The 24,494-nt window shown below is 40.7% G+C and overlaps 1 protein-coding gene across 1 annotated transcript in view; it reads right to left on the bottom strand.

The window, feature by feature from the left end:
* The window catches only part of cpxm2.S (carboxypeptidase X (M14 family), member 2 S homeolog), a 62,718-nt gene extending 38,550 nt beyond the window's left edge, over window positions 1-24,168 (bottom strand). The window contains exons 1-6 of the mRNA XM_018227347.2: window positions 23,910-24,168; window positions 23,275-23,653; window positions 18,439-18,540; window positions 16,514-16,623; window positions 9,974-10,113; window positions 2,408-2,492 (exon numbers count right to left, since the gene is read on the bottom strand). Of these exons, the coding sequence (XP_018082836.1) occupies window positions 2,408-2,492; window positions 9,974-10,113; window positions 16,514-16,623; window positions 18,439-18,540; window positions 23,275-23,587 (750 nt within the window). The 5' untranslated portion in view covers window positions 23,588-23,653; window positions 23,910-24,168. The remainder of the gene's footprint in view (window positions 1-2,407; window positions 2,493-9,973; window positions 10,114-16,513; window positions 16,624-18,438; window positions 18,541-23,274; window positions 23,654-23,909) is intronic.
* Window positions 24,169-24,494: the final 326 nt, after the last annotated feature.

Below are 24,494 nucleotides of genomic sequence, written 5' to 3'. Positions count from 1 at the left end.
CTATGATGCTGCGATGGCAGGAGGCAGGATTTAGGAGCGGGTCCACATTCAAATAAGGTAAAATGCAGGCAGATCGGGGGCAGGCCAAGGGCTAATCTTAAAGAAGGAGAGTCGGGATTTCATGTCAATACAATCACTTGGGGTGCCTAACATTTGGCACCCCCAAGTGCAGGATGATTTTTCTTCTCCTTTAAGAGGATTACAGATCTACCGGCAGCTACATTACCAGTAAATTTGTTATACCGTCCCCGGCCTTGGCAGGTGTTTTACCAGCTAGGCCAGTAAAATACAGACCGGGTGGCAACCCTATATGCAGTTGATCTGCAGGTAAATTAAATTATTTTAGTGCATGACACCTCAAGTAGCCTGAACATTTCCAAATCTAGGCAGTGAGTATAAGGCAGTGGTTCCCAAACTACGGGGATGGCCCATTATGTGAGCAGTATTTGCTCTTCTAGAAGCACCTGAAAGCCCAACTTGTCAATGAGTTTGAGTAAAAACATATTTGCTGTGATATTCTTGGAAGTATGGCTGGATGGCTGATACAATGATATCTTCCTAGAGTATCTGTATTCTTGTTATGGGCTAAGGGGGATCTGACCAAAACTTGAGTCTCCAGGGGGAACTGGAAAAATGTGTGACAACCAATGGTAAAAGGGCAATGGCACACACAGGCTATTTTGGTGCTTTGTAATCATTGACCTTGAATGAAGACTATCAAGCTGAAAAGCTTACTGGTCTGTTTTTGAGTGATGTTCAACTCAACTGTTCAAAGTAAATGGGACTTGGGTTCAAGCTTTATTGCACCTGCCGAAGGAGCTACAAAATGCCTGTGCTTTGTGTCACCATAAGTCAGCACTGGTAGCAATCTCCCTTGTGCAGAACAATTGTTTAATACCAGCAGTTCCCTTATCTATTTCCCCTGTAGGCTTATGTTGCACCAATGGAGAAAAGGCAAATTGACTCCACTCCACTGATGAATTTATGAATAGAAATGAAAACGTATGCAGGCTGCTGGGAGCTGATGTATGAAACATTTTTCATTGTTGGTCTCTCTTTCCATTAGTTCTGCTGCCTAAGATAAATTAATCCAGGAATTCCAGGAATGAATCGATGTGCAAAGTAAAGATCAACACGTATCCTTAATTTAGACAGACATTATGATACTGCAGTAGGGAGAAATAGGTTGTCTGTAATAAAATATACATGTAGAGATAAAAGAACATGAACGGATTACTCCTGGAGATCTTCCCCTTGCTCGGCTTCAACTTTTGTGTGGCAATTTGCAAAGACAGGCTCATAGTATTCAGAATGATGGCACATCTGAGAAAAGGGCAGAAAGGGTTAAAGGGATCCTGTCATGGGAAAAACATTTTTTTTTTCAAAATGAATCAGTTAATAGTGCTGCTCCAGCAGAATTCTGCACTGAAATCCAATTCTCAAAAGAGCAAACAGATTTTTTTATATTCAATTTTGAAATCTGACATGGGGCTAGACATATTATCAGTTTCCCAGCTGCCCCAAGTCATGTGACTTGTGCTCTGATAAACTTCAATCACTCTTTACTGCTGTACTGCAAGTTGGAGTGATATCACCCCCTCCCTTCCCCCCCCCAGCAGCCATGGGGCTAGACATTTTGTCAATTTCCCAGCTGCCCCCAGTCATGTGACTTGTGCCTGAACTTTAGGAGAGAAATGCTTTCTGGCAGGCTGCTGTTTTTCCTTCTCTGAATGTGTCTCAGTGGGACATGGGTTTTTACTATTGAGTGCTGTTCTTAGATCTACCAGGCAGCTGTTATCTTGTGTTAGGGAGCTGTTATCTGGTTACCTTCCCATTGTTCTTTTGTTTGGCTGCTGGGGGGAAAAAGGGAGGGGGTGATGTCACTCCAACTTGCAGTACAGCAGTAAAGAGTGATTGAAGTTTATCAGAGCACAAGTCACATGACTTGGGGCAGCTGGGAAATTGACAATATGTCTAGCCCCATGTCAGATTTCAAAATTGAATATAAAAAAATCTGTTTGCTATTTTGAGAAATGGATTTCAGTGAAAAAATTTTTTTCCCATGACAGTATCCCTTTAAGCACTTACCTTCCACGGGTAAAACTAAAAGCCAGGATGTCTTGGAAAATTCGAGGGTGAACCCCGTTTAAGAACATTTGGGAAAAAATGAAAAGCTAGTCGGCTTATTTTAATGAGCTTTTGCACAAATTAGATCAAATTAGGACCGCATATAATTTTTCTCCTAAATGGAGAAATGATGATAAAAATCAGAACAATGAGCCATGCTCTATAGAGACACCCTTTAGGCACCAGTGATGGCTTTGTCTAACATCAGTGCATTAGGCAGGGGCATTTCTGGAAGCGCTGGCAAGACACCCCTGTTATTACAGTAAGTATTTGTACTCACCGTTTCTCCTGATTCATTTCTAGAAACAACCCAACTGTGGCTGTCGTTGCTGACCATTACTCGGTAGGATGTCACCCAGTCACTCCTATAAAAAAACAAACATACATACATCAGAACTGAAACAGTTAATTTAGGGTCAATAGCCTTACTGCCCCAGTTCACTACCAATAATAAGCTTGTGACCTGCTCTGTGCTGAATATATTGTCATAAGGTGGCAGTGCCCTATGATTAGTGATGGGCAAATGAATTTGCATGGCACGAATTTGAGGCGAATTTCCACCTTTCGCCGCCAGTGAATAAATTCGGCGTCAGTTTCCGATTTTCAAGATTTTTTGTGAAAATGTCAGCTTTTCAGAATTTTTTCGTGAAAATATTAGAATTTCAAGATTTTTTCGTCAACGCTCCAATTTCAAGATTTTTCACGAATTCCGAAAATTTCGCCATGATGAGTCAATCCAGCAGTGATGGGCGAATTTGTCTCATTTGGCTTCACGGGAAAATTAGCGAATTTACCGCAAAATTCACGAAATGCAAATTTTGATGCCTGCGTCAATTCACATAAATTTTGATGCCTGCATCAATTTTGACGCCGGCGTTAAAGTCAAGGGGCGTCCAAATTATGTTGACGCATGACGGTTTTGACGCGAGCGATTATTCAGATGCGCGTCCAAATTTTTTTGACTGCGGATTTTTCATGCCTGGCGAATTTATTCGCCCATCACTACAGTCCAGCACTGAAAAACAACACTGCTTTAACAAATCCATAACTAACAGTGTGTTCATGGTCCACCCCAGATCTGTCTCATACAAAATCAATATATATATAATATATATATAACAAGACATTTGTAGCAATCCTTTACTATAACAGAACTCAGGAGAAGAACAACCACAGGCAGAGCAGGTAACTTGCCACTTTTTGGGGCAGACTGAACCCTAAAGATTTAAAACAATATTTAATAAAAAGTTCTCAAGAACTATATAAATGATATTATACAGCATATAAAATAGAATAATACACATTTCATAAAGAAAATCTGCTCTAGGTTTGCAGGTTCTCGTCCACATCTGTTTTCATTTGTCTGATCTCATCAGTCCTAGTTATATCTTCTACATCACTTTAAAAATATTCACAGGTGGCTCTGCATGAATATACAAATATATGGGAGAATATACCCCCCTAACGGTATGTGCATTAGAAGTCGCTTATGATCATTATCATCCTTATGTCATTAGGGTGATAATAATGCAGCCCTAGGTTAATGAAAACTATATTCCTCTTTACCCTCAACTGTAGCATGAAATACAGTCTCAGAAATGCCTGCACCCTAATAAGAGGTTTGTTTGATATCTTGCCAGCGTTGGCTTTTTTCTAACCTGAACCACCAAAGGAATGAAGTGGCTATATGAAGTTATGGAGTCTTACATCAACAAACCGCCTATCTTATCTTGGTGAGATGACTTAGATTAGCATATCACAAGTGAAACATATGGGAAATATAACTTAAATAACTCACAGCTGCATAACCAGGGAAGAAGAACACTATATATGGCCACAAGTATCAGGTCACATGCCTGTTCAACATCTCATTCCAAAATTAAGGGTATTAAAGAGAAGTTGCTCATCTCCTAAGAACACTTTACACTTCTAGGAAGGCTTTGCACTAGAACATTATTGGTGGAATTTGCTTCCAATCATACGTAAGAGGATGAGCACTAATATTGGGTGTTCAGGCCTGGGTTGAGATCAGGGTTCCGTGCTCTTCTGCTCCCATTGCTACAACTGGACAGACCTCTTTTTTTGTGCGTTGGACATTATTGTGCTGAAACAGGAAAGGGCCTTTCCAAAACAGTTTTCAACAAAATAAGAAGCAGGGAATTTTCAACAGTTGTAGTCATAGACAATGATGGGGGTCATTTAATTAGCCAATTCCAAAAATCATAAGGGGTGTGTAAGAAAATTACCTGTGCGGTGGGGTCGCCTGCTGCGCCATCGGCGGGATTCCCGCTGCATGGTCTTAGCTCCGGCGCTGGCGCCATGTTGATTCAGGGGCGCGCGCAGCACGCCTCTTAAAGGCGCAGGCACACTGGCGTGTTTGTGCCAGCACGTTTTTGCGCACGGTTTGGCACGAATTTTGAAAGCTATTTAAGGGCCAGTCAGTGTACAGCCCCTTGCCCGTGATAGAACTTGTTCTAGTGGTTTTCCTGAGCCTTGTGCGTCTGTCTTTGAAATTCTGATCTGATTATCCGTGTTTGACCCTGCCTGTTCCTGACTATTCTGCATTCTGTATCCTGACCCTTGCCTGCCTACGACAACTCTCCTGCTTAACCCCTTGATTGACTACCCGGTTTTGACCTTTGCCTGTTTGACAATTCTGATATCCGCCTGCCTCGACCCAGCCTGTCTGACCATCCTTCTACCTAATCCTTTGTACCGTGACCTTCGGCCAAAAAGATTTTGCTAAACAGCCGTGCCCCTTTGCCAGCCAGAACATCTCGCCTTGCACCCCTCGTTAAGTCCAGGTGGAACCCAAGTAAGCTGAGGGCTCTTCCCGAAGCCCAACGGTGGTCACACTACTGGTGAAGCCGAGCCGAGACCAGGGTACTTGGCACTTGTTCTGGTATTGGGTGCCGGTCGTGACAGGGTGTTCACATACGTTTGGCCATATAGTGTAAGAGCAGATCTTCACGGTAAACCTAAAGGGTTCTGAAGCTTTATCTGCTCTTTAAATTCATAACCAACATAAACTGTGTAAGCTGGAACAGCAGGGTGTGAACCCCCTGTGACTGCACCAGAGCATCTGCCCTCCAGTCTTTAGCAACAATCTGCTGCAAGAGTCCCAGGAACAGCACCAGCGGCAGGCGTCTGTTTTCCCATTTGTGTGTCACATCTCCAGTCTGTTGTACAGAAACAGCCGGTGCCTTGTAAATAGAACGAGAGACAGATAAATCCCCCAGGACACCTGCTACAGCCCACGCAGTGCGTTCCGCATACATACTGCAGGCTGCGTTAGCCTCATTATAAAAATGTTTTTGGAAGAGTAAAGGTTTCTCTTTTCACACCGCTGGTCCTTTATTAACCAGTTATTTTTGTATATTTTATTTTTAACTGCCGGAACACTAGTACCAGCCACACACTGTACAACAAGATGTTAGGTGATTGCAACGGTGGGTTTCAAATGAGCATGTTTAATTCCCATACATAATAGGCATACTTTAACCCAATATTAGTGATGAGCGAATAAATTCGCAGGCGCAAATTCGCAGTGAATCTCCGTGTTTCGCCACCAAATTTCCCCAGCGTCAAAAAAATTTGGACGCACGTTGGAATAGTTGCTTGCTTCAAAACTGTCGTGGGTTAACATTAACGGAACCCCATTGACAAAATTGACGCGAGCATCAAAATTGACGAGAACGACAAAATTCGTGTTTCGTAAATTTTTCGGTGAAACGGGACAAATTTCCCCATCGCTTCCCAATATGGTCCTACATATAAACGTAAGATCAGAACCAGGGTTCACAAGACAAAGAAGGATCAAATACGCTTTATCTGAATCGCTTGAAATAACTGTAACTCACTCACAATGAGAATGAAAGAGATAAGGTAATAACATGTCGATATTATCTGCCTACTGGGTCCCATCTATAAGGGTGGTGGCAGAAGTGGCTACTGGGGGAGATTAGTCGCCCAGCAACAAATCGCCTCTTCTTCGGGCATCAAATCACCCCGCAATGCCTTATTTGATGGCTAGAATGCGAATCGCCGGCAGTATGGCACTCGGATCGCTTCAGTTTTTCAAAGTCGCCGAAGAGTACTCGTGAGGAAGCAGCGTACTGGCCTATGTATGGAGCTTCCCCGACAGATATGTTGTAGAACAGGTCTACAGCAGAGATTGCAGTATTATCTTATAATACACAAAAGCCATGAATATCCTGTAAATTATATCCTTATAAACGGTGAGTTCTGATGTCATCAGTTATAAACGGTGAGTTCTGATGTCATCAGTTATAAACGGTGAGTTCTGATGTCATTTCTGTCACATGACTCACTGAAACTTGTGTATTATAATAAAAAAAGTACCTACCCCCAGTTGTAAAATATAAGGATATTAGAAGTTACCTCGGACTTCCATGACCTGTATAAAAACACTCGGCCTTCGGCCTCGTAATTTTATATGGTCATGAAACTCCTCGGTAACTTATAATATCCTTATATTTTACAAGAGGAGGTACTTTATTCACTCATTGGCCTGGGGCCAAAATATCAAACCAACCCTATGTTGGCAAATTAGACAAAAATCTGTTAACTTTGCCAAAAGTGTGGATCTATCTTTATCGGCCAGTTGGCCAATGTAAACAGATGCATTGTACTTATAAAATATATAAATAAAACATAATATCTGTGTTTATAAGGTGGTCATACCTGGCTGATCTCCATGGTATCTGGCATGCAACAGAAACCATATACGTGGCCATAAAAAACATCTTTTATTGGCTCCACTTCACTTTCTTATCTGTAAACACTTCTGCTAAAATGGTGCATCACACAACACATACCAGCATCTGCCATCTAACAATATCCCAGGATGGTCTGTAAGAAGCCACCCCGGCTTGCAATACATTCCCAGGCAGTTGGGAAGTATGGCTGAAATTGGCAAAATGGCCACAATCATGGCCAGCCTAACTAAACAAAAAATAACAAAATTTTTAAAACCTGTGTGAAAACACATTATTACAGAAAAATGTAATTACGTGACAACAGTTTGCCTTTAAGGAGAAAATGGCACAATAACATAGCCCTTATATCGCCTGAAAGTGCATTTACTCTAACTGTATCCAACTGGGCCAAACAGAAAAACACTGTATAAGTGGCTTAAAATGGGGATGGAAGCTTGTGTGAAATAATAAATGGTATCATAATAAAAGGGTCTAATAATGTGATAACAGCATCTCATTAAGGCTGTCACGTTCCGCACCCTAAATCCAGAACCAATGCTAGGCTCCCTGGTCTCGGCTCTTGCTTCTGCCTTGTCACATCGGGAGGAGCCCTCGGCTAATTGGAGGAACTGGAACCAATGAGCCATAGCTTCAATATTTTTGGGGAGCTCGTTGCATTAGAATATTAAAATTGATTTTAAAAAAGATCACAGTAAAAAATGGATGAGAAATAGCTTTGACAGATTCAAATCACTTTTATCTGGTTGGCTGTTTAATAACAATGATTCCATGAAGGAGCCATTGTAACTAAAACACTCGTCCATAGCCTGTGTCATAACAGTTCTTTATGTCTAGAGACGCATGTGATTTTTGGACAGGTCAGGCTCATGAAGGCTTTAATATTCTGGAATTTAGATCAGGGAGGTCTAAGAATGTCACCACCAGGGCTGGACTGAGAGTCAAAATAGGCCCTGGCATTTCAGGTACAAAGAGGCCCAATCAGCCCTCACAGAGGCCCAAACAGCCCCCACCAGCCCACTAAATACTGACTTTCTATGGAACTTTATAGCAGCCCCTCTGGCATTTGCCAGAACCCACAGATTGCCAGTCCGGGCCTGGTCACCACCCCCACATTATTTTCTCCGACATTCTTTTGCTGTAGTGCATTAAACTCCTTTGGCGCCAGTGCAGAGAACTCTCTGAGATGTTATAATGTGATGGATAAAGCAGAAACTGTACCTCATTTAAACTACAGGCTTCTAAGCTATTAGCTAGCAAGATCATGTTTCCTTACTGCTCATTTCAGTGCCATATTGGGAAAAATATATAACATATAATAAATAAAGGGTAAACACAAAACAACTGCTTTCCTGGACAGCATGGGATAAAGGCAGACATGTCAACAGACAGGCCCGGATTTACAGACTAGGTGCTAGTGATGAGCGAATCTGTCCCGTTTTGCTTCGTTGAAAAATTTGCAAAACTGCGAAAAATTTGCGAATCACATTGATGTCAATTTTGCTTAAATTTTTTACATGCAACTAATTTTTATGTGCAGATTGTTGCAGCAGTTTCTTGAAAACATTTGCAGTTGGCGAAATGCAAAAATTGGCAGTGAATCCATGCCTGGGAACAAATTCACTCATCACTACTAGGCACCCAAAGGCTGGCTCTACTCATTGCCCTCCCCGTCCTCTTCCCCCTCCCTGTCCCCATCCCCTTCCTGAGCATGCATGCACACATCTTAACCATCGGCTCCGGCACAGCACTGGAGACTGGTGTACTAGAGATTTGCAAATCACCCTCATGCCTCCAGCACTTCAAATCATTTGTTTGTGGCTGAAAAACAAGCCACCCCTGAAATTCTGCCACTGTAGGCCCAGTTTTGTGTCCTTACCACCCAGGGCCAGAACTAAGGGTAGGCAGAAAAGGCACATGCCTAGGGCGCAAAGGCAGAGGGGCGCCAGGCACGTACCTCTTCTGACACCTTCCCCTAGTTTACACTGTTTTGTCCAGAAGTGGTAGCAGCAGTTCATGCGAGTGCCTATTCGGCACACACGCACTCTAACTTACTCATCACTTGCGCTGTTTCACGCATGCACACTGGCGCGGCCTCACCGCTCTTCCACGCATACACACTCCCGCTCTTGCCGCTTGTGCACTTCATCGCATACGCGACCGGTAAGGGTGACATAGTTGGCCGGGTTGCCTAGGGCGCCAGGCCGACTTGGCCCTGCACTGAATGCGGCACAGTTAAAATGAGCCTCTACAACCTTTTCTTGTTGGAACCTTCAAGTGCAGGTCTGATCCCTTTCAAAGAATATTTATAACTAGTGATGAGCAAATCTGTTGTGAAAATACATCAAAGGCAATTGGCTTTTTTTGTGTGCAAATGCATTGGAGTCAATGACCATTTTTCACCATGTGGCAAAGTTATTGAACAAATTCTACACCCTGGAAAAACAGAATTTAAAAGCCAACCCATGTCTGCCGAAAAATGTTGTTCATCATCACTATACCTTCCTTATGTATGTGTAAACTGCTTACTGGACAGATGGAAGAACCCTGAACATACTAGCACACTCGGGCACAAACAGGGGGGACAGTTATCCTGGGCTTCTACTTTCTACTTACAAGGGGGCCTGGCTGTGCTGCACTTTCATTCATGCAATTTATTTGTGGCCAGTACCTATTCTATTTGGTTGAAAAATAATCCGCTGCTGACAGATATGGACAAAAAACTGCAGAAGAAGGACAAAGAAGCTATGGGAGAAGAACGACGGAGCCACTGGAGAAGGACCAAGAAAATGTTATTGTACGGGGCCCCGTGATTTCTGATGGCGGCCCTGAGCATATTTATTTCAATGGTACATTTTACCATAGCTAGATATAATATTCAGAACACATTAAAGAGCAAAAGCTCTTTATCTCTTAGTAACGGATGGAGCAAAATAGCTGCTAAGTGCACAATTAAAAAAACTGACTGAAGTCACATAACGTAGCCTCTACATTGCAATGGATTCAGTTGAATTTTCAGCAAATATTACTGGTACATATAATAATACATTGTATAGAAGTATTGTTAGATATAATACAAGACATAGGAAGTATAAGTCGTCTGTACTCACAGCCAGAGCGAGTTTCTGCCTTGTGTGATGACTCCTGTGAATTTGGTGAGCCTGCGAGCGTCGATCTCTATCCACTGGTACAAATCATTCCTCCCCGCGCACCACGCTCCATCATACAGGTCATTTTCATTCACCCCGGCCTGCAGGGAAACAGTCACATCTCAGGTCAAATGGAGCAACACCTGAACTGTTTCTATATCTATATACATAGGCGGAGGGTGAATTTTTTGTTTGGGGAGGCTAAAGAGGGACCTAAAGCTAATCTCAGACATTGATCTGTTGGCGTAAAAATTATTGTTCCTCCCCAAATCACTTCAAGCAGTGTCTACTAACTTTCAGGAAAACTGTGCAGAAGTGCAGGTGATAGTGCTTTTGGTAGTGGTAGTGCTTTTCTAAAATGCTCAGGATGTAAAAGTACTAACACGTGCACTTCCATGAGATTCCAACTGAGGTTACATAAAAGGGGTTATCCATCTGTCTTTGTTCACAGTTAGTCCCCTTAATTCTAATAAAGGGGACATCGTTTTGTGGAGTATTAAATTTAAATCGTTTTTAAATTGAAAATGTGCTGTAGACTGAAATCTGGTTTGTTTGTATGGGTTCTCAGCCTAAATCAAACACTGCAACAATTACTATATTTTTTAACCCTAAGGGCTAAAAAAAAGTATAAACTGTTGGCAAATTAAAGGGGTTGTTCACCTTTGAGTTAACTGTTAACATGATGTAAAGAGGGATATTCTGAGATAATTTGCAATGGTTTTCATTTTTTTTGAGTTATTTAGCTTTTTATTCAGCAGCTCTCCAGTTTGCTATTTCAGCCATCTGGTTGCTAGTGTCCAAATTCCCCTAGCAACCATGCATTGATTTGAATAAGAGACTGGAATATGAATAGGAGAGGCCTGAATAGAAAGATGAGGTATAAAAAGTAGCAATAACGGTACATTTGTAGCCTTAGAGCATTTGTTGTTAGATGGGGTCAGTGACCCCTGTTGGAAAGCTGGAAAGAGTCAGAAGAAGAACGCAAATAATTAAAAAATTATTTAAAATAAATTTTGAAGTCCAGTTGAAAAGTTGCTTAGAATGAGCCATTCTATAACATACTAAAAGTTAATTGAAATGCGAACCACCTAGCATTGTGTCCTAGGTAAGTTAGCTTAAATGAATTTTTTTTTTACTGACAGGAAGATACCCCAGGAACATTATATGCAGTGAGATGCAATGGACAGTGACACCCCATACATATATATGCAGTGAGATGCATACAGTGAAAAGCAGTAGGTAGGCACCCAGACATATTATATACAGTGGGTACTGATGCCCGACATTCAGATCCCCCCACACACACGCACACACATTGTCACGCTACACTGAAACATAGGGTTATAGCCCATCCATGCAGTTTCATGAGAACTCTGCCTTAACTAACCAAAAATTAACAAAACAATGACAAAAAAAACGCAAAAAAAAATTTTTCAGGGGAAAAGAGTTCATTTAGGACTACTGCAAGGGTGATAGGAATATTACTGATGCTAGGTGACAAAATGTTAAATCCAGCAAGTGAGGCAGCTTTCAGAAGGTAAACAGTATAGTACCTTAGAACTGTGAGAGTGGGATGAAATCTGCAGCACATGAGCTAGTGGGGTGCTTTGGCAAAGGTTACAGCATACACATCGTTTCTACAGTCCCATCAATAAGATAAGATCTCTCCAGCCCCACCTACATCTGTAGCCTTAATTGGTACATTTTACTGTCTGTCAAGAGAGCTGTGCTCTGATTGGAGGAGTCATGAGGAGAATGATCCAATCAGAGCACAGCTGGTTGCAGCAGAACCGGGAAGGACTGCAGTAAGCTTTCCACTCCTTTTAAAATAGCAGCGCAGCGCAGGTCAGTAAGGGAGCAAGTTTTTTTTAAAATTTTATTAGGGTGCCAGACAGGTTTGGGGAGGCTTAGCCTCCCCAAGCCTTATTGAAAATCCGCCTATGTCTATATATGTGTATGTATATATATATATATATATATATATATATATATATATACATATATATACATATATATATATATATATATATATATATATATTTAGGACGGAAGAGGGAGTATCCAAGAAGCACCAGTAAATAGGAAGACTTTTGGAAAGCAAAATTGACATCTAGACTGAACCAGTGGCTCAGCAGAACCTGTAACAATGGTGAAAATATTCTGAGAAGAGACTGTGCCTTAAAAAACTGCCCATCACTAATGAATTTCTATTCATCTCAATGTCTAGCCCCATGTCAGATTTCCAAATTAAATATAAAAATGATGCATTATGAAAAAGACATTTTTTTAATTGTTTTACTTTTTTTTGCATTGCTCAAGTTTGCATTTTAAACAGCTTTCTGGTTGCTAGGGTAACCTACCCAAACAACCACTGTTTGGATGTGATAATCTTACAAAGACGGACTGAAAAAATTAATATATATATATATATGTAAGGGGAGTTAAGGGTTAACACCGAATTATGCAAGGGTAGGACGGGGTTAACACTGTCACCATGGAAACCCAACTTGATCCAAAGATTAAAGTCCACACTCTTGATGATAAAACAAACTTGAACTGTTTATTTGGACACACTTTCTTTCAGATGACTCTTCCACACATCAGGGCATACAGATATACAATCCACGGCAATGATACACTTCTCCTTTTCTGGCTAAGCCGACACTCCAAACACACAAAGGTTTTTCCCCGAAACCTTCCGAAGGACATCCCTTTCCAGGGTTACTCACCACCTCCCTGCTTCAGCCGGGCTGACACCACGCCAGTGCACCACTGACCTTTCAGGGTAGGAATTTCCTTGTGACACCTTCCGGTCCTACCAGTCCGGCATACGACCTATGCCCCTCTGGCCTACTCCGGATAGGACTTTTCTTTTCCCCCTCCTTCAAGATGTCCTTTTTTTCCTATAACTTCCACTTGCACCCTCACTGGCTTAGCCTTGGCACATATGCCACTACCTCCTCGTTGGGGTCTTAACTACCCATGCTAAATAGTCCTGACTATCTGAAATACCTAGTATTTCACACTTGTGCCCTCTCTCTATCTAAATCCAAATGCATGTGAACAAACCTTTGGGTGTGTCTCCCCTTTAAATACCTTCTTCAATTAAACACTACCCTAACACTTACTGTGCATGTGCTATTCTCACTACTGTACATGTGCTTTCCCTCTGTTACCCAGCATGGAACCTTTATCATCCATTTACATGACAACACTGCCATCTTGTGGTACATTTTACACATTACAGTCTTCCAACACATTTAACACTTTCAATCACTTAAACATTACTTTAACATTTTTACAGCACTCACATTTCACTTAACTCATGCAATACATTTTCTCATGCACACAATCCAATCACCTTCTTACACACATATATATATATATATATATATATAAATATATATATATAGGGAAAAGATTCCATCTAAGAGAAACCCCACACAATGTCTCCTTATACAGAGGTGTGTATAACACAGTTCTTCCTTTCAGACTGGAGTGCTACAGATATTTTATTACAGAAGCTGATAATCAGCACATAATTAAGAACATTTATACCCCTTAAGTCTTTATAATGCCTCCCGAGAGAGACGACTTAAGTACTATTTATACAATTCACAGTCGCCCGACTGTCAGTCTGATGTAACAGTTTCTCAAAAAAGACTGTCAAAAAGGATTATTTTTAAAGAGAGGTAAAGAAATTGACACATTCTTGAAATAAATGTGATATATCAGGGCAATACATCAATCAGGAAATTGCATTTAGTAAATCAGCAGGACAGGATATAATGGAATAAAAGCGACTTTGTTTTAAAGGAACAGGAAATCCTTGTTTCATTGCTATTAGCTCCTTGATAGTCTTTTGCCAACCACCATAATTTAGATTGCAAGCTCTTTTGTAATGGAGTAACTTTGCCTGAAAATACAAACTTTAGAGAGAGAGAAAGTTTAATAGATGGAGAGGGAATGAAAAAATAACACTCTTAGGGGCAAATTCACTTCACTACACTCGAACTTCGCTACACTTCGCCAGGGCTGCGCAAATTCACAAAGTTCCGAAGTTGCACACAGTTTACCAAATGGTTGTGAAGTTGCGCTAGTGATAATACGATAAGCAGTCTGAAATTACGCTGGCAATGCCTAATTTGCATATGGCGTGCAGTTAAAGCACAATGGACATATATGCTGCAGCAACTACATTACACTACACAAGGCCAGGGAAAATTAAATAAATATAATATATAAAATTAAATAGAGGTCTTAAATAAATATAAAATTAAATAGAGGTCTTATATTGCCCTACAAATGTGTCCACTGTATAGTTTAGGTGCCAACTCTAAGGGGGAAGGAGGGTACCCCAAAAAAAAATTTCAATCTTTTTCAGCCTATCACCCAGTAAACGCCAACTTTTTTTTTACAAACTTCTATCTACTCTATTGCACTTCGCCTGGTCTGAACTGGCGAAGTAAATTCTGGCGCAAGAGGTAACGTTTAGTATAATCCGCATCTTTGTGAATTAGCGTAGTTACGTCCCTTCGCCAGAGCACAACTTCGCCTGGTGCAAGGGTGTGAAGTACCGCTAGAGTCTGTCTACTTCGTTAGTGAATTTACGCCAGGGACCGTTAGTAAATCGGCAAAGTGTCAAAATGACGTCATCCTGGCGAATTTTCGCTAGCGTTAGCCACTTCGCCCTTTAGTAAATTTGCCCCTCAGTTTCTTAGGTTCAGTTATCCTCTTGAATAATGTATCTGCCAAATGTAATGACGTGTTATGTGCTAATCACTTAAACACCACCATCAAAAAAGTGTCACTTGTCAAAAGTGCCACATGTAGAAGAACCCCAAAAGCGGCAACCAGACAAGACATAAGACCTTACAGTATGTGGGTTATGCCCCAGAATATAACTTCCACCACCTGCAATGTCACAAATGATTTATCACAGAGACAACACTGACCCTTTGCATTGGCACCATGATGTAATAAACAAAAACACGTGGTCGCTAGAGAATACCAAACTCACAGAGAGACTTGGAAAAGGTCAAAAGGGAGATAAAGAATATAAATGGAAAAGAAGAACGGAAAAGGAAAGAGAGGACATCGTGATGAAAGAAGAGAGTAGGAAAGAAGGTTAGAATAGAAGAAAATATTTGATCATGTAATTGGGAAAAACGGTAGGAGACAAAAGGTGTATTTGAGGGTAAAGGAATGTTTTTATCCCACCAGCATAAAAATGATAGAAAATGATAGAGAGGAAAGAGTACAATAAGCTGTGGAATTTACAAATGGCACATGCCCCCTTCATGGTTGGACACGGGTAGCTCTGCAGTAACAGGGACAAACACTAAAATCAAAGCAATGTATACACTATATGGCCAAAAGTATCCAAACCAATCCAAATCCACCCCTTCTAATGATTGGAATTAGTATATTAAGCCATAGCTGTTATTGCCAGTATGGGAATGGGATCCGTTAACCGTAAACCCATTATCCAGAAAGCGCCAAATTAGGGAAAGGCCGTCTCCCATAGACTCCATTATAATACAAATGTTTAAACATTATTTCCTTTTTCTCTGTAATAATAAAACAGTACATTGTACTTGATACAAACTAAGATATAATTAATCCTTATTGGAAGCAAAACCAGCCTATTGGGGTTATTTAATGTTTACATGATTTTCTAGTAGACTTAAGGTATAAAGATCCAAATTACAAAAAGATCCATTACCCGGAAAGCCCCAGGTCCCGAGCATTCTGGATAACAGGTCCCATACCTGTGTTAGGTAAAACAATGGGAGCTCTCAGTGGTGTAACTCCCCCAGGCCGTGAAGTCAGCTCCCTCTATAGCCACCTTGATGTAGGAAAATGTGGCCATTTACTGCATACAGGTATTATGCAGAATAGTGATGGACGAATTTATTCGGCCGGTGCGAATTCGCACGAATTGCACGGCGTCAAAACATTTTTCGGAAAAAATGGACGCTGGCATCGAAAATGGACGCCGGCGTAGAAAAAACAGCTGCTGGTTCGCAAATTTTTCACAGTTTCGCTAGAAATGACGCAAATTCGCCCATCACTACAGAGTGCGCTGAGCCCCTCTAAATATTTATTGGCTCGGGGGGCACAGCATAGCATCATTATGCTGCTAGGTAATATTTATGGTAAGGTTTGAGGAAGAAAGAATTATTGTCAGGGGATGTTTTTCTGTTTTTGGGCTAGGCTCTGGTTCTGTTGAAAGCAAACCTTAAGACTACATATAATGGAATTCTTGATAATTTTGAGCTTTTTTTTTTTGCACCAATGGTTTGGGAAAGAATTTTGCCCCATAGCGAGACCCCCATACACAATGTAAAGTCCCAACTTCCGATGCGCGAATGCAAAATCCCACCAATAATGTTCTAATATCTAGGGGAAAGAGTAACAGCTGTTATAGCAGCAAATATATATATATATATATGAAAAAATAAAATGAATAAGATTTATTAACAACGTAATAGAGTTCACCTGAATGTTGAGGCGGCCTCTGTGGGCTCCTAGTCCGTAGCGTTTAACAGTAGATGCGTGAAGCTGAAAGTCGGTCACCTTTAATGTTTCTAGTCCAAGAGGTGGACAGTCTGGAAAACAGAGATAAAATCATCTTGCCATTACTCTTACAATACATTCCTGGAGGATCCCAATAATACAGCACAAAATAAGCACAATATTTATTTTAGACCTAAGCAAATGGCTGGGGATGATTGGGTTCTGTTGTCAGGAACCTGATGAAAATCTTTATTTAATCCAGCCTAGAGAAACAATATATTTTCATTTCATATAAATTCAACAAAACCATGATGATTACTGACAGCCTTTTGGGGCCTGTGAGCCTCAAGGCATCAACTATTCTTCTGCCAGAGTAAGATTTAGAAAAGATCAGATTACATCACTTAGTATTAGCAGATCTGAAGAGTAGCTCAAACACAAAGGGGCACATTTACGAAGCTCGAGTGAAGGATTCGAAGTAAAAAAACTTAGAATTTCAAAGTTTTTTTTTGGGTACTTCGACCATCGAATAGGTTACTTGGTCCTTCGACTACGACTTCGACTTCGAATCGAACGTTTCAAACTAAAAATCGTTTGACTATTCGACCATTCGATAGTTGAAGTACCGTCTCTTTAAAAAAAACTTTGACTACCTACTTCGCCACTTAAAACCTACCGAGCACCAATGTTAGCCTATGGGGACCTTCCCCATAAGCTTTCTAAGCAATTTCTGATCGAAGGAAAATCGTTCGATTGATGGATTAAAATCCTTCGAATCGGATTTAATCGTTTGATCGAACAATTTTTCCTACGATCGTTCGATCAAAGTATTTGTGGTAAATCCTTCGAGTTCGATATTCGAAGTCAAAGGATTTTACTTCGATGGTCGAATATCGAGGGTTAATTAACCCTCGATATTCGACCCTTAGTAAATGGGCCTCAAAGAGTTACTATTTGTAAGGAACATGTGGAAGATGTGGCGTCTCAACCTGTTGGGTTTATTTAATGTTTAAATAATTTTTTAGTAGACTTAAAGCATGGAGATCCAAATTACAGAATCCAGGAACGCCCAGTCTTGAGCATTCGGGTTAATAGGTCCCATACTTGTAGTGGTGAGTTAAAATAAAGTTTAGATAAAGTTTAGTATGATCAGTAGAGCATCAATCAGTCTTGTGGGCCCTGGTGCATCAGGATTGTGCATTAGAACTGCATGAAGAAATAAGTTAGGCAGACATAGGCAGATCTGTTGGTTCGGTGGGGTCGCCAGACAAGCCTTGAGCTACTGAACCTGAAAGCCACAAAGTCTTTGGCTTTTATTGGACCATGTATGTCTACTTTATATCTTCTTTCAGTGAAAGATTTAACTGCAGCTAAAAAGGTCCAGAGCCCTATTGACATTAGCATTACATGTTTAAAGGGAAAGGAGGTAAAAGGAGATAAAGGAGAGGGTTTGAGATCGAGAAGGGAAGAGGGAAGCCCAGCTGCCAACTAGGGGGAATAAATGTTTTGGGTTTTTTTTTTTTTGTTTTTTTTCTCTGATGTCTGTTTTTGTTTGTATTAAAAGAACCAAAAGGTTAAGCTCAAGAATAATTTTAGTACTAAGCATTGTCTGGAAATAGGCATGTATATTCTGGATATGATATATCAAGCTGTTAATCCTCTTTTTGTTTTTAAAAAAATAAATAAAAGTAAAATTTAAAAAAAAAAAAAAAAGGTCCAGAGCACTAATACAGGTGCCATAGTTGACAGCCATAGTTGACAGCTCACTATGATCAAGAAGCTAGAGTTCAATCAACAATAATTATACCTTGATAACCGTTACAATGAAAGAATCCAATGAAAGAAAGAAAAGTAACTTTGATGCCTCCCCCCTTCCCTTTCACACAGCAGTTATTATTTTCACTCACTTTCTCTAACTACATGGAAAGCCTTTTCTTCCGTAGCTCCTCCAAAGACAAGCTTCTCAGGGCTCTTCTTGTTCTTCTCGGACTTCTTGCTACCGGTTTTGGCTGAGAATAAAGAAAAAAAGAGGGAGGGGAAAGAGCTGTGTTGTTACACTTGTGGTTGGTGGAATATAAGTGACTGACAATGATGATGAGAGTCACAGAGAAATGGCCCCAAATCCAGCATCAAATGAAATCAAGAAAACCTTCTAGAACAAAAGCCGGGGGCGTAGAGATCATTTAGGAGTGAGCACATGTTTTCTACATATTCTTGGAATTACAGTTGAATGACCGACTCTACAATATTTTGATTCTGTTTTAACCTTTTTATAATCAAAGGGGGGAACTCTGACCAAATTCTGGACCGCACAGAGGGGCTTAAATCAAAACATTTGAATACAATTGATGCAGAAAAATATAGAATATGTTACAATGGTTTTACCATGCCAAATCCTTGTGGACTTGAGTTAGTTATATCCTCAGTGCATCAGGCCCCACAATCATTTAAAGAAGATTTAAAGGGTAGAAACTCACTAGCAAGTATGTACAAACAATATATTTAAACGTTACTACTTTGCATATGAGTAATGGAAAGAGAATGGGTAAGTCATTTTTATTATGATATTATTTGATTTTAAACAGTTCTTTACAGAGAATGCACAATCATTCACACCAATCCCAGATGTGGAGCTTGCAATTTAATCTTCCTTCAAATATTTAACTAGTCACACAGGGTTTGCTTTCATCATGAGACAATTAACTTTTCACTTTGTTTTTGGACTCTGGTGGGAACTGCATCCCCAAGAGAAACCCATGCAATTGAACCCAAGATCGCCTCCCCAAAGAGACTGCAAAATGATTATCTTCTGAAAGCTACAATTTAGAATGCTTAAGGGCAGAGATACCCAGTCAGATTCGGGAAGATTAGTCACACCTCGACAAATCTCCTCTTTTTTGGAGCGACTAATCTCCCTGACCTGCCTTCCCGCCGGCTTCGGAAAGAGCGCTTCATTTTCCGAAGTCGCCCGTAGTTTCCTCGTCAACTTTGGGCAACTTTGGAAAATGAAGGGCTCCAAGTGCCATTCCGCCGGTGATATTCATTCTAGCCGCTGGGAAGGCAGGGAAAGGCAGTTCGGGGAGATAAGTCACCCAGAAGAAGAGGAGATATTACACCGAGCGACTAATCTCACCCTTATCTGACCGGTTGTCTCTGCCCTAAGATAGTGCTGTAAATGGAAAGGGTCAAATAAACCAAACTCAGACGTGGTGTGGCTAGCTTTACCTTAGTAAAAACCTACTCTCACCAGCCCTAAACAACCTCCCTTTTTCACCCTTCTGTGCCCAAAAGTCTAGGTCAACCTGGTCAAAAGTCTTGGAGAACCACCAGTAGAATCCCCAGTAAAACGAGAAGACCATTGAAGAACTTCCACTGAGGTCTGGGTAAGAAGACTCCAGACCGACTTCTAGTCTCTGCTTACTTTTTACCATGATATTGCAATATTTCCCCATACTATTCCTGCATCTGGAGTTGGGTAAGCTTATGGAATTTGCTCGTGCTCACACTAATAAAAATGTCAGGTGGATGTGCAGAGAGGGAGTGAAGCAAAAGGTCCTTGTGATTTGGCTACAACCGATTCATTGGCTTTGGATTCAGCCTAAAGCATGTGAAAAGGATGGAGAATATTGTCTCCAAAAGTAATAGGAAAACTTACAACACAGCAAAACATACTCAACAAGATATCTGACGGAAAGTAATGGGGCTGAGTTCCAGACATCACAAAGCTGCATTAGCTGAAGTCTGGCCTCTCGCACAGTATGAAGACTTTGTACCATGTCTTTTTGCCTACAAAGCAAATCAGGGATCTTAAACCTGTAGCTCTCCAGGTGATCCTTTTTATAGCAATCTGTGATCTGTTTCTAGTCACTGCATATGGGGCAGTATACTTTTATAATACACAAAAGCCATGAATATCCTGTAAATTATATCCTTATAAACGGTGAGTTCTGATGTCATCAGTTATAAACGGTGAGTTCTGATGTCATTTCTGTCACATGACTCATTGAAATTTGTGTATTATAATTAATAAAGTACCCCCAGTTGTAAAATATAAGGATATTATAAGTTACCTCGGAGTTCCTTCGGCCTCGTACTTTTATATGGTCATGAAACTCCTCGGTAACTTATAATATCCTTATATTTTACAAGAGGGGGTACTTTATTCACTATATAATACACAAAAGCCATGAATAAATGTTATCCTTATAAATGGTGCTCAGTGATGTCATCAGTTATAATCAGTCCTTAGTGATGCAATTCATGTGACTAGTGATGGGCGAATTTCTCCCGCTTCTCTCCTCCGAAAAATTCGTGAATTTCCTGCGAGATTCGCAAAACGGCAGAAAAGTTCGCGAAACGCGAATTTTGATGCCGGCATCAAATTATTCTGACGCCGGTGACAATTCAGACACTGGCAACAATTCTGACATTAAACTCAATAGGCACCTAGAATATTTTGACGCCGACGAAAACTCACCGGTGAAATTTCCCTGCAATTTTGCGAATTTATTCGCCGGCGTGAAACGCGCAAATTTGCCGTGAATTCGCGCCTGCTGAATAAATTCGCCCATCACTGCCTATGACATAGCTAACTGAAACCTGTGCATTATATAATATACAAGTAATGTACCACCCGCTTAGAACTCATCAACAAATTATAATATCCTTATATTTTACATTACTCACTATATAATAATTAAATCCAGCTTTATTGATAATGATAAATGATAAGCAAACCTAACTTCTCTGACACAACGGGACAACTTACCAGGTGTATAAATCCACTGCAACAACTAAAAGCACACGACTAAAAGGTTGTGATGTGTCCAAGGCTGTTTTTGTGGTTGCACTCACCCCCTCACTTGTTCTACATTTACAACTTTAGTGCTGGAGTGGGCATGAAAGGCTATTGCATTCTCTGCAATAGAAGAGACAAATTCAAGTTTTTAAAAATAACGGAAATTTGGCTCTTGAAGGGGTTGTTCACCTTCCAAACACTTTTTTCAGTTCAGTTGTTTTCAGATTGTTCCCCAGAAATAAAGACTTTTTTCAATTACTTTCCATTATTCATTTTTTACTGTTTTTCCAAAATCTAAGTTTAAAGTTGAATGTTCCTGTCTCTGGCAGCTCAGTAATTCAGGTACAAATTTGCAACATTTATGTACTTGATCCATTTCTCAGCAGCATCTCCGGAGTATTAGCAACTGTTGTATCAATTCTAACAGCTGTCTGTAATTAAAACCAAATATTCTGCTCAGCAGGGACAAAGATAAGAAATGTATCAACTAAATGTATTCATTCAGAACAGTTTACAGGGTCGGCGACCCCCTTCCCAGAGCTGCTTTAGATGGTGAAAAATGACACTTTACACTTTAATATTAGAAAAACTGTGACACATAGAAAATAGAAAGTCATTATAGCTCACTCTATTAAAATCACCAGATATCATCTCTCTACATGCAGAATTTGTGCAAAAGGCAGTTGAACTTATTGCACCACCTTAAGTTTCAGCTTGTCAATAGCAGCAATGATCCAGGACTTCAAACTTGTCACAGGGGGTCACCATCTTGGAAAGTGTCTGTGACACTCACATGCTCAGTGGGCTCTGATTGGCTGTTGAGAAGCTAAGCTTAGGGCTCGTCACTAATTATCCAGCAGAAAATGAGCTTCCCCTGTAATATAAGCTGATGCTACAGGTTTGCTGATTATTAAATTCTGATGCTAATTGCACTGGTTTCTGTGCTGCCATGTAGTAATTATGTGTATTAATTACTAATCAGCCTTATATTGTGACATTTCTATTCTATGTGTACTGTATATTGTGAGTGGGTCCCTAAGCTCAGTAAGTGACAGCAGCACAGAGCATGTGCAGTGAATCAGCAGAAAAGAATATGGGGAGCTACTGGGGCATCTTTGGAGACACTGATCTTTACTGCTAAAGGGCTGTGGTTGCCTTGGGCTGGTACAGAAGCACAAAACAAAATGTACAACATTTCTAGCTGCTTCTTTAGTTAAGCTTTAGTTCTCCTTTAAACAGCCACATTTACCAAAATTCTTTCTTGAGGTTTGTCCTTCTTTTAATACCTACCACTTCATATATATATATATATATATATATATATATATATATATATATATATATATATATATATATATATATATATATATATATATACAGCTGTTAATACATTATCCATTATCAGAAAGCTTAGAACCCTCTTAGCTCACATTAATGCCCATCTAAATAGGTGCTCTGATCTCCGTGGCTCACAGTCCCCTTGTCAGTCTGTCGACCCAATGAAAATGAAAAGTAAGACTCCAGCACATTAGAGGACTCCTGTAGCTCCTGTAAAGCTGTTTACTGGCAACAACAAATCTACAATTACACCCAATACAGCTTCCAGATGCTTGGAGTTTAATCCGTGCAGTTAAGCAGCCTGCTTGGAGTCAATTAAGTTGAAATGAACAGATCAGCCTGAGATATTTTGGTTGGTAATAGTTAACCCATTAGAGGAAAACTGATGAAGCGGCTCAGTAGTCGGGTAAGAGGCAATATATATTCAATAAATGTTACATATAGAGCTGCCACCTAACCCATGTCATTAGGGTCCTGCATTTCTTAAAAAGCCCCAATTCCTTTTCTTTCTATATTATAATGTGAATTCAGCTTTAAAATATGCCCAGCATGAATTTGAATTACCCTTAGCTCCACCATAGCCACACGTTACACTCCATAGAATTACCTGGTATCTGTACATGAGTCTTATCCTCTTTCTTATTCATTTTCTTGGGTTGGAAATCCTTTTTGGACACTTGGTAAACTTCATCTCTGGTGTCCTGGGTCTCATATATGACTTCCATCCCTGGTTTCTGGGGTTCTTCAGGCTCTGGAGCTGGCTCCGGGGGTGTCTGTGACTCCTCAGGGTCTGGGTAGGCATAGTAATGGTCCCTTGTCAGGATTTCTTGGTGATAGTAATCATGGTCATCAGGTGGCCTTGCTAGACAGCCATGGAGAAGAATTGTCCCCATGAGCAAAATCAGTCCATTGCCAGTCATCTTTCATTCCTTGGATCACCCCAAGTGTCAAAATAGAAGGTTATTGATTGCAAGAGGAGAAAACACCTACAACAAATAATATTGCAAAGTGATTGGGCATGCTGGGAGTTGTAGTTAAACAATATATGTAAAAAGGAAGGAGGACGTTTCCAGTACTTTGGAAGTTCCATTCTCATTACAGATATCACGACAAGACAAGCTACAAGTGGCCCATGGACTCCCAGAAATGCCTTAATAATAAAACTAGAACTGCGCGCTGCGCGGAGCTGCAGGATCTGCAAGTTGTGCGCCCAGCGGAGCGTTACCCGCGGTACCTACTTACTCATTCAGCGCGGGGCTTTCTAACTCTTTGTATCCACTTCATGGGGCAGCAGAGAGTTCTACGCCTTCCCGAGACTCCCCCTAGGAACACAGTTTGCGCATCTTCTCCTGTTGTCACTGCTGGAGGGACTCCCACCCCTTAGGGCTCCTCACTAGCCGGTAAATCCAACGAAATCCAGTTGGGGAGGTTCTGCTGTCCGGATAGGATCGGGGCTCTTGGGCTGCTGTTTACTCTGCTGTCTATGGGAAAGTGCTGGGAGGTAGAAGTGGATGGAGGGGCTGTAAGTTGAACAGAGATAAAGCTCCACCTGTGGGTGAGAGAGGAGTTCTCAACTGGGTTCTCTGTCTCTGCCCAGAGAGTTTGTGAACTTTTTCTTTCTTTTTACTTGGTGATAATGGTATATAATTATTTGTACCCCATCAACCTGCTTCCCAATGGTCCTACTTTAGAAAGAATATTCCCAAAGTGCAGGTCTGGTACCCAAAGGGGACAGGGCTAATCAGAACCTGATTTATGGGGCCACAGACAGATCAGGGGTCTGTTCTAATTTGTCCAGGCTGTTGGTGTTGAGAGGTATAGTACAAG

The sequence above is a fragment of the Xenopus laevis genome, chromosome 7S, assembly GCF_017654675.1.
Source record: "Xenopus laevis strain J_2021 chromosome 7S, Xenopus_laevis_v10.1, whole genome shotgun sequence".
Classification (NCBI taxonomy): domain Eukaryota; kingdom Metazoa; phylum Chordata; class Amphibia; order Anura; family Pipidae; genus Xenopus; species Xenopus laevis.
The sequence above is the reverse complement of the archived record's forward strand: the minus strand, read 5'-3'. Positions and strand labels throughout refer to the sequence as shown.